The sequence below is a fragment of the Rosa rugosa genome, chromosome 1, assembly GCF_958449725.1.
Source record: "Rosa rugosa chromosome 1, drRosRugo1.1, whole genome shotgun sequence".
Lineage (NCBI taxonomy): Eukaryota > Viridiplantae > Streptophyta > Magnoliopsida > Rosales > Rosaceae > Rosa > Rosa rugosa.
The window spans coordinates 60,948,096-60,963,739 of NC_084820.1; the positions used below are offsets into that span (position 1 = coordinate 60,948,096).

At 35.3% G+C, this 15,644-nt stretch overlaps 3 protein-coding genes across 3 annotated transcripts; 2 read left to right on the forward strand and 1 right to left on the reverse strand.

Moving 5' to 3' along the window:
* The first annotated feature begins 7,899 nt into the window (after positions 1–7,899).
* On the forward strand, positions 7,900–11,398 carry LOC133725875 (SNF1-related protein kinase regulatory subunit beta-2-like). Its single transcript, XM_062153268.1, has 5 exons — positions 7,900–8,232; positions 8,476–8,597; positions 9,105–9,286; positions 9,385–9,547; positions 10,870–11,398. Exons 1-5 carry the CDS (start codon positions 8,229–8,231, stop codon positions 11,203–11,205), a joined length of 807 nt encoding a protein of 268 aa, XP_062009252.1. The 5' UTR covers positions 7,900–8,228; the 3' UTR covers positions 11,206–11,398.
* Positions 11,399–11,497: 99 nt separating this feature from the next.
* Positions 11,498–12,449, reverse strand: LOC133725876 (uncharacterized). The gene is made up of 3 exons (XM_062153269.1): positions 12,218–12,449; positions 12,013–12,082; positions 11,498–11,894 (listed from the first exon to the last, which is right to left on the reverse strand). Exons 1-3 carry the CDS (start codon positions 12,354–12,356, stop codon positions 11,750–11,752), a joined length of 354 nt encoding a protein of 117 aa, XP_062009253.1. The 5' UTR covers positions 12,357–12,449; the 3' UTR covers positions 11,498–11,749.
* Positions 12,450–13,300: 851 nt separating this feature from the next.
* Positions 13,301–15,352, forward strand: LOC133725877 (alpha-1,6-mannosyl-glycoprotein 2-beta-N-acetylglucosaminyltransferase). Its single transcript, XM_062153270.1, has one exon. It carries the CDS (start codon positions 13,851–13,853, stop codon positions 15,171–15,173), a length of 1,323 nt encoding a protein of 440 aa, XP_062009254.1. The 5' UTR covers positions 13,301–13,850; the 3' UTR covers positions 15,174–15,352.
* Positions 15,353–15,644: the final 292 nt, after the last annotated feature.

Consider the following 15,644-nt stretch of genomic DNA (forward strand, 5'->3'; position numbering starts at 1 on the left):
GCCCCATTCAGTCGCCCAACCATCTTGCGCCCCCACCCAGAAGACGAAGGACGAGCTGCAACACATGTTGACCCCAACCCGAAACAAGTAAGGGTCTCTGCATCGAAGCCTCCAACCCCATCAATGATGGTCGCAAAGGTCGCCGTCATCTGGAGCGAAACCAGCCGCCTCCGTCGTCACCTTCCTTGAAACCGGCGCACAAAACCTCCAGCCCCAAAGCCATCTCGATTCGAATAGGCCCAACTACAACTGCCACACCGCAAACAAAGAGATTCCAGAGGTCTAAACCATATGTTGCCCGTCCGGCAGCATCCCCACGATGTCGAGGCGACGCCGGAGAGCCACCGGACGAGATTTGGTGGTGCATTGCCGCCGCAACCTTTGTGTTCTCGAGAGAGAGAGAGTTTTAGGGTTTCAAAAAAATAGACAACCGTATTGCAATATTATGTTTTAATGTAATATCAGCAGATTTAATATGTTGACATTAATTTATATTATTAGTTTCTTGGTTGAATTCAAAAGAAAAATATGTATATAATAAGACATTATTCTTCCTTGATCTCGCCTAATACATGTTGCCTCATTCTCTTTCTCATTCTCCTTCTTCTTCTTGTTCTTCTTCTTCTTCTTCTTCTTTCTCCCATCTCCTATCAATATTGTCTCGTCTTTCTTATCACCACCATTGAGGTAAATATTATTATTTCATATGTGTGTGTAATGAAATTGTTGACTTAATTTGTCTTCATTACTCTCTTACATGAATCATTTCTCTCTTATCAATGGATTGATGATCGTGTAAATATAATTTTTGTTTATGTATCTGCATATGAGGTATAGTACGTGGTTAAACTTTTTACCTTCATTTTAGACATATATGGTGAAAAACTTACCTCTTTATGAGGTGAAAATAATTATACCTCTATATGAGGTTAAACATATTCTAGTTTGCATATTATTTTTTATTTTGATTTCGTGTTCTATAATTATATGTACCTTGTAGTTAGGTTTATTTAATGTTCTTCACTTTCTACCTTTTGGTTAGGTTTATACTAGAATACCATATTTTTTTCTCTTTGCGAGGTGAAGATATATGCCTCTGTATGAGGTAAAACACTCATGCTTGCATACTTTTTGGTTAAATTGATTTCAAGTTCTTTAATTATGCCTTGTGGTTAGGTTTACTTGATGTTTTAAGTTTTATATTGTTTAGTTATGTTCATTTTATATTTATTCATAATTTTTGGAATGATTATGTATAATTAATAATTTCAATTTCAATATTTGAAAAATTAAAAATAATAATAATGAAAATTTCGCAAAATCAGGTAATTTAAATTTGTTTCCTTTCTTGACTTAAAGGGGTAAATTGGACAGAACAAATAATCAATGGACCACAATTAACAAAGAAAAAGTGACCGGATTGCATCCACTATTGAACCACAAAATTAGACCTTGATTTAAATTTCTCTTTTTTGTTGTTTTAAATCACGTCGGCAATATTATGATGTTGTTATTCTTTTATCATTATCATTAAGAGAACTAACTTTTGGGAGCACAATTTGCAAATAGCACTTCTATTGATAATTATTTTATATCGTAGCATGCATGAGTTCAATCTGCCACACCGCCATCTAAAGTTCTAAACTCATATTCAGTTTGATTTAGGTTAGGAAGCTTTTCAGTTGTAGAACCGAATCACACTGTAATTTGGCTATTTAGTGCGATTGAGTTGGTTCTACCGATCACAATGTCCACCATAGATACTACTGCATAAACCACCCACATCTCAATATACCCACCATGAACCACCAGACCCCAATACCCTTAGAGCAACTCCAACAATTTCCCCATATTTTGTTTTTTCTCTATTTTAGGGAAAAATAAGCCTCTTTTACTCCAACAGATTCTCTATAACCATTCCCACTGTAGGAATAGTGAGGAAAGAGAAAACAAAATTCCCTATATTTGCAACAATCTCTAAACCTAATGAAGAATTATGGAGATTTTAGATATTGCTATAAAATAGGGAATCTGTTGGAGTTTGAGAAGAAAAATTATTTAAAGTTTTGACTTTTACTTTCTTATAATACAAAAATTATAAGGAAGCTGTTGGAGTTGCTCTTAGCAAGAGCACCTATGCATTGCGCAATTCATAGTGTGTCATCGGCTGGCATCGACACTTAACAAAACATCTTCATTGCTTAAGACCACAGATCGGCATTTCGTTGCTCTTTTCTAACTTCAAAATCTTATCTAAGTTGAGGGTCGACTAGATATAACTGCTGCATCCAAATTAAACCGAACGCAACCTATTTGAGTCGATTCATTGCTTTACTTGTTTCACACTTTCACCCTATCTGTTGATGGTTTTCACATTACATGACATTGTTTCCTTCCTAATTAGCTTTTGGTTTCCATGACCAAATTAACCATCTTAAAAGACTTTCCTCCTCGTCCTCGGTTTGTGCTACACATGAAATCTCACACATTTGTCCTATTATTTTTCACCGTGGACCACTTCATTTATGGTTTCTCCCCAAAATCCCAAATTTCCCTAGAACCCCTCATGGATTACAAAATAAGCAGAAGTAAGTGGGATATGAACACTGAAAAAAAGAAAAATTGAAATGAAAACCCTAATGAGTTGTCAAAGAAAATAAAGCAACGAGGATGATGCCACTTGTCGCCGATTTGCTTCTGCTAGCTGCACAATAAAGCATTGTCACAAATATATGAACCCTAATTACAAGACATTGAGAACAACCTAAGTAGATATAATTCCTTAATTATATTAGATCTGTTTTGAAGTTCTGAGAATTTTTTGTCTTGAATGAAAGAAAACACTCGAATATCTATGTAAACTCGATCGAGGAATGTTTGAGCTGTGAGATCGAGGGGAAGGAAATGGGAGGGGACCATATCTAAGTCTCCGTGGATGTTTCATCGAACTGTGAAATTTTATGGATAGCATGAATGCATGATTTTGCTTTGAATCTGGAGCTGAAATGCTAGTAACACCTACTTGTCTTGCTAGTGTAATTCTTAATTTACATATGTTAATTGTTAGTTTTTGCTTCCCATGACAACCATATGTCGAGTATTATAACATGAAGTTGTTGATCAAGAAAACTTGAAAAGTAAAGTTTTCTTAGATCTACTACTTTTTCTTGAGCACTAAAGCATCAATATTTATTTGGGAATAGATGGTATCCGTTTATGCTTTATGATAGTACGTGACTACATATTTGCATTTTTAATTGGTGACTAATGAGCGGCGTGAATCAGGTGTAATTAAAGACAAAGAAATCAAGTGAAATAATTATATTGGGTTTTCAAAGTATAAGGCAGGGCCGGCCCTGAGGGTTGCCGCCTGAGGCGGCCGTCTCAGGCCACCGGTTTCGGGGGGCCTCGAAGGATTCAGTTCTGTATATATGGCATATATCGTTTTTGCTTTAACATATGCATATTACAATGTTTTTTTTTGACAAGATGCATATTACAATGTTACTCAAGTGGAAGCGCAGTTTGTTAGCACCTAAGCCAACCAGAGTTCGACTCCCAGCGGCCTCTTTTACTTCTTTTTTCCTTTTTAAAAATTACCCAAATTAAACCCCATATAAAAAATGTATTTTAACTATTTTTGTATTTCAGAAATTCTTCAAGTATGAATAAAAGTTCATACACACTTTTTTTAATTTTAATTCTATATTTATTTTTAATCAAAACACATTATTTTGTACTGTTATTTGGCGAAAATATTATATATCTGGGAGGCCACATTGTAATTCTTCGCCTCAGACCTTTGAAATCTCAAGACCGGCCCTGGTATAAGGATTCATCTTTGTATCTTGTTTTGATTAATTTATGTTTTTAGTATACTCCATCAGCGGTCTCGATTACGTTTTTAACATCAATCAGTTCAACTAGAGAGATTAAACCATTCACAAACCCAAGACTCAAAATATGTACAAACTATGTAATTGTACATTGCGGATTGAGGGATCTGACATGTAGCTCATTTCAATCTTTGTCAAAATCTCAAGACCGACCTTGATTAATTTGAGTACGTATTAACACGTGATACTGATGTCATCATGTTATTTTAAGTTGGAACATTATGATACCACCTTCCATGGTCTCTCAATAAACGTAAGCAATCTAGTTTGTTCATGATTTGCACTCTATTCATGTGGGAGTATGTTGAGATACATATCTAACTCATCAACTGAATTTGACATGAATTTTTCTATTGGAACCTTCAAATTTACTCACTTGACCTCCTATGCTTTTTATACCTCCTATCAAATTTTTAATTACTAAATTTACTCATTACACCTCACTAAAGCTTCTCAAATAATCTCATTCATATAATTTGCAAACAAACTATTATCTTTAAAATAAAAAAATTAGTCATTTCAATAATTTAATTACTTTATAAATCTTAATTACATATCCATTCCTTAATCAGACAACACAATCTCTTTTTCAATAAAAGAAAATCAGACACAAGGTATTGAGTTTCAAAAATTAATTTCTAATCAACAAGAAAATAACATGAACTATTTTGTGGCCCCTTTTTTTTTTTTAGCTGTGCAAAAAAAGAAATTTGTTATTCAAAAAAAAAAAGATTAATAATTTTTTCTTAATATTTATTTTATTTTCTGTATTTCATGATTAATTATTTAAATATTGTTTTTTAATTGCTAGGTCTTTTTTTTTTCTTTTACAAATATAATGGATAGAATTGGAAAATGAAAATAGATAAGGAAAATAATAAAGAATACAATATAATATTATTGAATCGGAAAGTCTAGAGACAATCAATATAATGTTTTATTGTCCTTAGTAGCCATTTTATAGTAGGTTATATATGTCATTTAATAATTTAAAATAGAGTGAGGTCAAGTGAGTAGATTTGAAGGTTCCAATAGAAACACTCATTTGACATCTATAACAAGTGACATCGAACTGCGATCGAAACAATTTAAGAGAGCTATGAGATTGGATTAGAATATAAAATTCGAAGAACTCCAATAATAATTTCGAGTGAGTTTAAATTAATAGTGATTTTTCACTCTTAAATTTTGATGTAATGATAGATGAACAAAATTGGGTGAAAAATTAATTTGAAATAGGTGAACAACGCGTACTGTAAATATCGAAGGACATTTGTACATGACTTGTACCTCACCGAGGAGAAAATTGTTGGAGAAAATGGCTCAAATAAGAGAAATGTTCTTGTAATCCCACACCCCTACAAGTGCAGAATCACATGTCTGATTATGTGAATGAAATCGTAACCCTAACCCTAACCCACTCGTAATTAATAGATATTTTGGTGAAACCCCAACCAATATAACATGCTTTGGTCTGACTCATAAGCCAACTTCAGCATAACACGTAGGTAGGTGTCTTGTATTCATATGAATTATACAATTGAACAAGCTCGATGTGAAATGAGATATTTTTTAGGCAGAATACATGTTGCTGTCCTATGACACCGACCCAGCAAACAGATTCTCCTCCTCCATCACTTTTCCACCCTATGTGATGCCAACACTTAACCACCAACCTATTAGTATATTTTCTCCTTTATATAATGTAAACTAATTACATGTTAATTCTCTCTTTGTCCCAAGTCCCCGAAATTTTTGTACATCACCATGGAAAAGTGCTTGCATGAATGGTCCATGGTCGGCTATTCGAATGATTTTTAGTCATCAAAAAGTCTGTGCGGCTTTTTGAGTATTTATATTATTTACGATTGAAGATTACTCACACATCTATAGATAAATGATTGTAACGTAGTTAATGATGTTATATGCATACAACATATTTCTCACAATAATCTAAACGATTATGCTGTCTACAAAAATTTTCTTCTATCTTTGGTGAAGATTCTTTGAGCCCAAAAGACGGAAATTATGAGACTAGGATTTGTTAGCATCTAACTGCATATTTACTTTTTTAACTTTGTTGTGTTTAATTTGAGTGGATGAACAAAAGGAGAGATGCCCATTATAGCTTCCTCAATTCTTTGATCTCATATATATGTCTCTGCTTGCTTATAAGCTACAAAGGTATTGAAGGTGCCCATAACATGCTCATCTATGTAGCACCTATAGTGGGCATATTCAAATTTTTTGATAAATGTTGTAAACAAGTCACATGGAAAAGGGTGTTTTTTTTTTTTTGGTAATGGGGTGGAGTTGTTGTATTTACACATAGCTTAAAGCAATTTAAGATGCAATTCCAAAATCTTCAAAACTTTCACGTGATTGATTTGATTTCTTACCACCATAATGAAAAAACCAAGTTATGAGTAAGACGTTGCTAAATTCTAATCGATGTGGAATTAATCACGGATTCATGATGTTAATTAATTACACGTACATTCTATTCGTCTAACTTAGAGAAACATGTTGTCGCCACTAAAGATTATATGGATGAGAGCTCATAGGGGAAAAGAGTAAACATGTTTTTGGCTCAAACATAAAGTTAATCAGTATATCAACTATATAATGATGTTAATGGGGTGTTCCAAATGGCCTCAACCATATAAGTGAGTGGAATTGAAACTTGAGGACAATGTTTTAGATTTGTGTTACTTGAGAGGCAGAAATCAGAATATATAGCGTACTTGGCTTTACTTTGTTAATTAAAGGGTTTAGGTTGTCTTAATGCTAAAACAAGCTTAGGTAGGGTGTCAATGTCACTCCCCAGAATAAAGCAGAAACTAAAATTTCAAAAGAATAGGAAAGAATGTATTCTCAATACTTTTCCTCCATGTCAATTCTGTTCCTTTTTTTTTTTTTTAGTACAATATAGCAATTATATGACATAAATAGTTAGAATCTTTTTTGTCATATTGAAAGAGATGTGTTAATTTTTTTTCTTCTAAAATACATTTGCAATCACATTTTCTTGTTGTATTCTTCATTAACTAATGAACTTATAGTACCGTGTATGAATCTACCTTTAAGTTTTATTCTTAGTAAAAGAGTAGGTAATGAAATTGTGTTATTACTGAAACAATGTCATGTGATGTACTTATATTTGATATGGACATATAATGTTCAAATTCAAGAAATAAATGAAAATTAAGCAACATGTGAAACCCAATTGTTCTAATTAGAATGTCAATGAGATTGAACAACCTTTACGGTGTCTTTTATTCTAAATAACTAATGAACCACAATTCACTCACAACATGGATAATCCAATTGCTTACAAAATTGACTAAACCAATAAGCATGCCTTTTGAACAAAATCGAGTTAAAGTTATTAATAGTTCAGAATTGAAGACCTCTTAAAAGAAGATCGTCAACCCATCTAGAGAGGGTTAAGTAGAGTATCAATCATGAAATTTAGCATCTCATAATACATACACGAGTGACATTGAAGATTACATCTTTAAAAATTAGTGTTTAAATGACGAGAGAAGTCTTCGTTAATCAATCTTAAATTTAGATCAAGGTGTTGCACATAAATCAATATAAGGTTCAGAATATGGATGGTGGTGTAGCACATAAAAATAGCGGTGGGATTGTTTAAAAAAAAAAAGTAATAATAATTTAAAACTATAGTTTTTCTCGCTAACAAGAGTTGAAATTTCTTCAAAATTATCAAATTTTTTGTGAGAACGAAAACTAAAATATTTTATTTTTGTAACCATTCTCATTGTAATCTTCGCCTATTAATGAAGTTTCTTCTTGATAAAAAAAAAAAAATTCTGAAACTTATCTTTGCGTACCAGTATTTATCGAAATTTTAATGGATATCCAAAATTTTAGAAAATTTGAAACACTATATAAGGTTAAGACCGTGATTTCGGAAGTGCAGTGAACAAGCAAGCTGTAATTGGATGGGTGCACAAGTTTTGTAATTTTGATTGGGTAGCTGCATCGAGTTGTATGGACCTCACAGGCAACTGAGGAAACAAGCAGAAGGAGGCCCACAGCACAAGGCAACGTTCCGCTTTGAAACAAACACCATTACTAGTCTACCGTAGGATCTTCCCAAATCGTTGGAGAATCAAATTCACTGCAGTGTTGCCTTTTTCAACACTAACAAGGAAAAAGAGAAAAAGAGAAAAGAGAAAACAGAGCACAAACTGTGCTGTCAGTTTTTTGGACATGAAACTCTGCAACAAATATTAAAGCTGAAAAAATAATGCGAACTTTCCTTGTTCATCAGTCAATTCCTGCTTGGGTTTCTTCAGCAACCAGATGGGTATGTTATCAAAACCCAAATCTTTCTTTCAGTCACTTGGGTCCTCCTCTTTTGCTTTTTCTGTTTTTGGGTTTGTTCCTAGTTTTTTTTTTTTTTTTCTGCCTTTTCCAATTCTTCAGCATAGAATATGATTGCCTCTGTTTTTTTTTCTTTTGGATTTTTCTGGTAACTGGGTTCCTTTTCAGATTTTGTGGTTTTATTGTAAGATGAATCGGAAGATAAATGGGTTTCCTTTGTTTTCAGTAATGGGTAATGCCAGTGGTAGAGAGGAAGGAGAAGGCTCTTCTTCTGGAGTTAATAACTTTCAAGAGAATGATGAATCCATGGCTCCCTCACCTCCCCATAACCCCTTCTTCACTTCACAAGTGAGTTCTTTTCTGTTTTTAATTTTTCAGAAATTTCATTTGTGTATGTATGCTTTGCTTTTTGGTCCAAAAGTTTGAAACTTTGAACAAGGGCTTCCCAAATGGGCTCTCTTTTGGTTGTTTATTTTGGTTTAAAATTGTAAATCGAGTATAGAACAGTAAGGGGTTCAAAGTTCTTTGCTTTAGTATTGCAAGTCACTACTTCACTATTCAGTCCAAGAAGAATAAGAACCGTCTATTGATACAAGTAAGAATTGCAATATCTATGACATTTCACCCTAAGCTTGAAAGAACCTGGTCACTACTTATTTGATAAAAATCCTAATGAAATACATCTATTGGTATGATTTGTTTCTTTCTCAAAAAAGTTCTTGGAATTCCTTCACTTGTGATTTATGTTGGTTTCAGAAAATGCCATCACGTGTGTCTGTTTTACGAAATTTGGTATTGTAAAAATGTCTTATAGAGATGGAACTCTTTAAATGTTTATCTGCATTTCTGCTTCAGAATCCTGGGGACACGTTAACAAGACCGGGTGGGGCAATACAGACTCAAACTCATGCGTTATCGCAAAATATAGAATATAATGATAATGTACAAAATCAGAACTTGAGACGCATGAAGATCTCATGGACTCATGGTGGCAGGCAAGTTGCTATCACAGGATCATGGGACAATTGGCAGACCAGGTACTGAATTTTCTACGAGTTTCATTGTTTAACAACGAAATTCATTTTCTATTTTTAACACCATGACTGATGTGATCTACTTCATCTCCTAATATTAGGGAGCCGCTGCAGAATTTAGGTAACGAATTCGTTGTCATAAAGTTGCTTCCATCAGGTTTCTATCAGTACCGCTTCATTATTGACGGGTGTTGGAGGTGTGCTCCAGACTTGCCATGGATCTATGATGATTCGGGGACTGCCTATAATGTTTTGGATTTGCAGGTAATTTTATGACTTATAATGTGGTCATTTCTAGTCCATAATTCTGATTTATCTCTTGTACTAGGCCTTTGCTCTTTGTCCTCTTTCATTATATGTAAGGGTTTTTAAGTATGTTATTTTGGGACAAAAGGCTTAATTTAGTTGAGTAGAGCTCAGTCTACATACGAAGTATCATCATAATATGTCTTAGGAGCATAGAACATATCTTACCCTCCCGCATATGGGAAACCAGCCAGTTCCTAGTGACACTCACACTTATACACGAAGCTAAATGCTTCGTTATATAGGATCCACGGTTTGCACCTTAAGGTTTGTAGATAGTTGTTAAGTGGCAGTTCTTGATCAAATGACAGTGAGAGATTCTTTATCTTTAAGTGGTGAAAATGTCACCATCCAAGCTTCAAGCTCACTGAAGAGCTGCATGTTGATTCTCAACATTGTATTGGTCAGAAGTTCAAATGTTCGACTCAACATTTTGTAGTAGAATGAAGATCGTTTACAGTGGGTTATTTCTGATTGCTTTTACTTGCATCAGTTGACCAAGTAAGCAAGCAGGATGAGCTAATGAGGATGGACCAAACAGTATGGTTTTGGCCGATATTTGAGTATTTTCAATTGGAGATTTAAGGCTAAAAGGTTCATAGGACCCTTAAATCTCCATATGAGTCCAAGCATTAGAAACGATTTGCACAGTATCTGCCAATCATATGTTCCAGATCCAATTGCTTACGACTTCTCAGTGCATTGTCAATACTGGCAACAACAGGTTCTCTGCGCCTAGCAGCTGAAAATGTTTGATCTTGCTCTGTGTTATGTAGGAGTGTCTCTTTGCACACTTCTGAGATTTCATGGTTCTGTTTTATACCAGTGGAGGATGGAAATGAGTATATCTCCCCAAATGTTTACTTTCAAAGCTCCTTCTTAGCCGAGTAGCTAAGTGAAGAAAATGTGAAAGTTTTGAATCAGCGAAAGAGACGTTAAAGAAAAAAGTATATTTCTTCTCATTTTATAATCCAAGTCCTCGACCTCTTGAACATTAATTGCTATAAATATAAGTTATGCATTATTGTCTGACAAGTAGTTTCACACAATTAAACAAAATAAACAAAAATAAATTTAGTAATTAAGAGATGATGGAAGTTGCATGAGTATACAAATTTTTAAGTGATCGATCTTACAAATTTCCTTCTTGTTCAATTTATGACAGTTGAAGAACATATAGTTGGAGTAATTGCTGGTGTTTACAGTTTTTAAAATTGTCACGTGTATCTGTTAGTCTAACGCTACTGCAACCTGTTTCACTGCCAAAATACATTATGCAGGAATATGGTTTGGAATTGCCTGAACGCCTGTCAAAGTTCGAATCTCCTCCATCCCCACCTTCAAGCTATGATAACAGATGCTTAAGTGAAAATGATTTCAGTAAACCTCCGCCAGAAGTACCACCACAACTACAAGTCCCATTTTTAAACAGGCCACCCTCCTCTTCAAATGATGGTGACCGGCCATTTTCAATGCCTCATTATTCACAATTGAACCATTTGTACATCCAGAACCAAATTGGTGGCGAGTATTTCGCACTCAGTTCTACTCATAGGTTTCGTAAAAAATTTGTTACAATGGTGTTATACAAGCCATTGAACAGAGAAAATCCATAATTTTTATCTTCATTATGGGGACTAGAATATAATTTGTAGATTTGTAATACTAGTATATCACTTGGAATTCTTATGATTCAGTAGGTTGAGAAAGCAGGTCATGTAGGTCAATTTGTAAGAGTAAGATGGTATGCAAAATATACCATGACTTCATATTGGATATTGATATTACCCTTTCGTCATTTCTTTTGCATTTGTAAGCTTCTAATCAAGACTGAGTTTGCTAGCGATAGTGTCAAAAACTTGTTTGATGTAAACATAAACAATTACAGTAGAATCTGACTTTTGCTCGTATGAGAAACTCAGAAGTCATAACATATATTAAATATATCAGGGAAGAAACTCTGCAAGTATTTGAGAAGAACTCAAATGGTAAAATTGAAAGGTGTAATACTTAACTAAACAATATCAGAAGCTCATGTGTAGTTACTGCTCCACTATAAGCTGCAACGGCAGTGAAGAATAAATCTTCCCCTGGAGAGATGCGTGGACACATGGTTGTATGCAACCAATGGTTTGTAGGGAAGAAAAATGCGGCAGTGGATCATCGAACTGGCACCTTAATCCAACCATTAGCAAAAGCAATGGCTAAGATGACAAAAGGTGTAGACATGCCAAATATGATGATGTAAGGAAGAGGGGTCATCATGGGATTTTCTCCTTCCCTTTCTCCTGCTGTTTGCCAGTACCTGTAAATTTGCCAACAGTAAATTCCTTAGAGAACTTGAATCATTATCTCTAATTCTAAGGTATGTTGTTGAAAGTGACAATGGTTAAATTGTAAATGGTGAAAAATATCAAGCTTACTGCTCTGGCTCTTGTTCTCTAGTTATAAACTTTTTCTTTCCTCCCTTATTTGCTTCTGCATCTCCACCACCTAAAAGAATTAAACAAAATCTTCTCAATATATCATCTCAGCCTCATTTGGACAAGCATTAGCACAGAAAGCCCAAGAACTATTCAAGCATTAGCATAAAAGATATAAACCAAATAAAAACAAAGATTATTTTACCCAAATCTGCTTGAATCTTGAAACTGTTTGCTCTCCTCTTTGGTGAAATGGAAGTGAAAGAAAGAGTAGATAGTGGTGATTGGCCTGAGGGTCCTAGAAATGTTGTGGTGGGAGAGAAGAGAGTCAACCTGGCTGCCATTTTTCTGAGAAGTGTGCTATTCTTTGCCCATCTCTTGAGCTTCACATATGTCACTGGTTTTGGATATGGTGATGTGGTTACAATGGAGACAGATATTAAGCTATGGATACTAAAATCTTATCTGAGCCACATATGACTAATGTGACCCCAACACTCAACTGACCCGTTCCTTTTTCAGAATTGTGGTGTTCAACACTAGGACTAGGACTAGAAGGGTATCAGTAGAATCTAAGGTTTAGAATTACGATCTCTTCAAAAATTTTAATACTTTAAATTTACGAAAATATCGGAGAAAGTATTGAGTATTAATTGAAATTTCAGTATACATACTTAAGAACTAATATTGAAGATAGTCTGAATATTACTCATATATTGTCAAGGAAGTCCTTCTAATGAGAACTACTAAAATGATAACTAGTTGAAGACTTTCTAATCAACGGTTTGGGAGACCCACTTTTCGATTACATTACGGCATATCAACTGTTAGATGTTTATGTATGCACGGGTCACTTCTGAAAATTTTCTTTCAAACAACTGATCGTTAAGGTACCAAACTAGAACAAATCAATGGACGAACCAAATCTGTCAAACATGAACAATTCATTAAATCATGATTATGAATGTTTTATCGATTTTCAATTTGGTTGAAAAATTACATAAATGATCTAAACATAAATATCTAAACATTTAACGGTTGATAGATAGCAACAATAACCATGCAAAATGGATGTAGGAAAAAAGTATCAAGAGCTTGATTCTTCCACCCTAACACGAACAAAAGCCGAAAACTATAGCGACTCAACGTCTCAACATCAATAAAAATGAAAAATGAGCTCAACCCGTTTGACCAAAACCCGCTCCAACCCGTTTTACAAAACTGTAGAAAGAGTCCCATAAAAGAGGTCATAACTTGTACCCTCCGCTTCAAATTCGTGGTTTGCAATCAAAGCCCTGCCTTGAAGTCACCGGCATTCGATTTTGATTGTAACCCGAAACCAAACCCACTGATCCATTTTTTACCTCATTCTACGCAGACAAGTTTTCTACTTTTCAAAGCTTGGAATTTTCCTTTCTAGTCACCCTCTGTTCCCTCAGTCAAGTCAACTCTGAAATCCAAACCGTCCATCTCAAAGACCTCTCGACATTTCCACCAATCTGGTGCTCAAAGATCTGACCTTTACGGCTGCCCATCTCGCCATTTCTTCGTAAGAGAACCAATCACCCATAAACCCTCATCTCATTCCCACTTTGATTCTGTAAGCTTTGATTTTTACTTGGCGTTTCGAGTAGATCAAGTTCTGGGTTGGTTCAATCTCAGCACAAGCAGACTGTTTTGGAGGTTTTTGCTACTTACCCTTTTGCTAGTTTGATCTCTTCTCAATTGGGTTGGTCTCGTTTTTGAAGTTTGAACTCAAAGCTTTGATCTTTCCCTTTATCTGGGTTTGTTTGTTCTCCCTGTGAAATAGCTATGAATACTGTGACTGTAACTGTTGTATGAAACGTGTTTTGCCTGTTGTTGATTCCATGGCTTATAGTAGTACTAGTAAGAAGCACCGTCTGAAAGACGATGCCTCTTTCCGGCGTTTCGTGCCACTTGTTTCGATTACATGTTTAGGAGTTTTCCTGCTGATCTTCCTGTTAAGAATGAATTCAAGTTCGAATTTTGTGGTACCGTTTTCGGATGAGTTTGATGAGGTGTTGTTAAGGAGTTACAATCGATCACTTATTAGCCGAAAACTTAACCTTCCAAAGCAGAATGAATTTTCAATTGAGTTGGAGAAGAGAAATCAGATGCCTCCTAGAAATTTAGATCTGTATCCGAGTCTAGCCAAGTATCATATAACTGTTGTTCTTTATGTACACAACCGGCCACAATATCTGAAAGTAGCTGTTGATAGTATATCTCAGGTTGTAGGAATCAATGAGACTTTACTGATAGTTAGCCATGATGGGTACTTTGAGGAAATGAATAAGATTGTTGAGGATATTAGGTTTTGCCAAGTCAAGCAGATATTTGCCCCTTTCTCACCACATGTCTTTCCCAGTGGCTTTCCGGGAGTGTCACCTGGGGATTGTAAGGATAAGGATGATGGTGCGGAGAAGCACTGTAAAGGGACTCCTGATCAGTATGGGAACCATCGGTCGCCAAAGATTGTGTCCTTGAAGCATCATTGGTGGTGGATGATGAACACGGTGTGGGATGGATTGAATGAGACTAGGAATCACAATGGTCATATTCTTTTCATAGAGGAAGACCACTTTCTGTATCCCAATGCCTATCAGAACTTGAAGATACTGACAGCACTGAAGCCTCAAAAATGCCCCCATTGCTATGCCGCTAATTTGGCACCTTGTGATGTGAATGCCAGGGGAGAAGGTTGGGATAGTTTGATTGCAGAGAGAATGGGGAATGTGGGCTATACATTTAACCGTACTGTTTGGAGGAAGATCCATAAGAAGACCAACAAATTCTGTTTCTTTGATGATTACAATTGGGATATAACAATGTGGGCAACGGTCTATCCCTCATTTGGTAATCCTGTTTTCACGTTACGAGGGCCTAGGACAAGCGCAGTGCACTTCGGAAAGTGTGGTTTGCACCAGGGCCAGGAGGGTGAGAAAGCATGCATTGATAATGGCGTGGTGAACTTTCAAGTGGAGGATGTAGACAAGGTTGCAAACATCAATTCAGACTGGGAAGTGCGAGTCTTTGAGAATCAGCCCGGGTATAAAGCTGGGTTCAAGGGTTGGGGAGGCTGGGGGGACAAGCGAGACCATCAGTTGTGCTTGAATTTTGCTCAGATGTATCATTTATAGATAATACACATTGATTCTTCTCCATCTTATTCCTCCAAACTGTTGTAACCAGTAAGATCTGGATTTCTTTTTGTTGAGTGATTGATCAATGACATAAGTAGCTGTTAGATGATTGTATTATCTTACTCATGTTTTCATTTGTTTCTATATAATCTTGCAATCATATTTTACAAGCTTCATATGGAATCTGTGCTTTGGTTATCTTTTGTTTCATCAAAATGTTGCCAAAGAGGACTCAGGTTTTACTTTCTTCTTATAGAATCTGCTTTGGCAATCTCTAGTCTTAAGCATCTGGTTATGTCCATTTTGTTTTATTACCAGTTTCTTCTTGGATCAATGGGAGCTCGCAAATTCCCAGCTTGGCTTTTTGCATTTGGAGACGGAAAATGTTGTATTTTTCAACCAAGGATCTATATGCTTGCTTGCTCTAACAAGTGACAGCACTCGTGATTTTCAGTGGTAGTATATGTC

Excerpts from the sequence above, each read along its gene's own strand:
- LOC133725876 (XM_062153269.1), bottom strand. The coding sequence starts at position 12,356 with ATGGCAGCCAGGTTGACTCTCTTCTCTCCCACCACAACATTTCTAGGA. Across the intron at positions 12,083-12,217 it reads CAAGATTCAAGCAGATTTGG|GTGGTGGAGATGCAGAAGCA; the intron begins GTAAAATAATCT and ends TAATTCTTTTAG. Across the intron at positions 11,895-12,012 it reads AGAGAACAAGAGCCAGAGCA|GTACTGGCAAACAGCAGGAG; the intron begins GTAAGCTTGATA and ends GCAAATTTACAG.
- LOC133725875 (XM_062153268.1), top strand. Across the intron at positions 8,598-9,104 it reads ACCCCTTCTTCACTTCACAA|AATCCTGGGGACACGTTAAC; the intron begins GTGAGTTCTTTT and ends TTTCTGCTTCAG. Across the intron at positions 9,287-9,384 it reads TGGGACAATTGGCAGACCAG|GGAGCCGCTGCAGAATTTAG; the intron begins GTACTGAATTTT and ends TCCTAATATTAG.
- LOC133725877 (XM_062153270.1), top strand. The coding sequence starts at position 13,851 with ATGAAACGTGTTTTGCCTGTTGTTGATTCCATGGCTTATAGTAGTACT.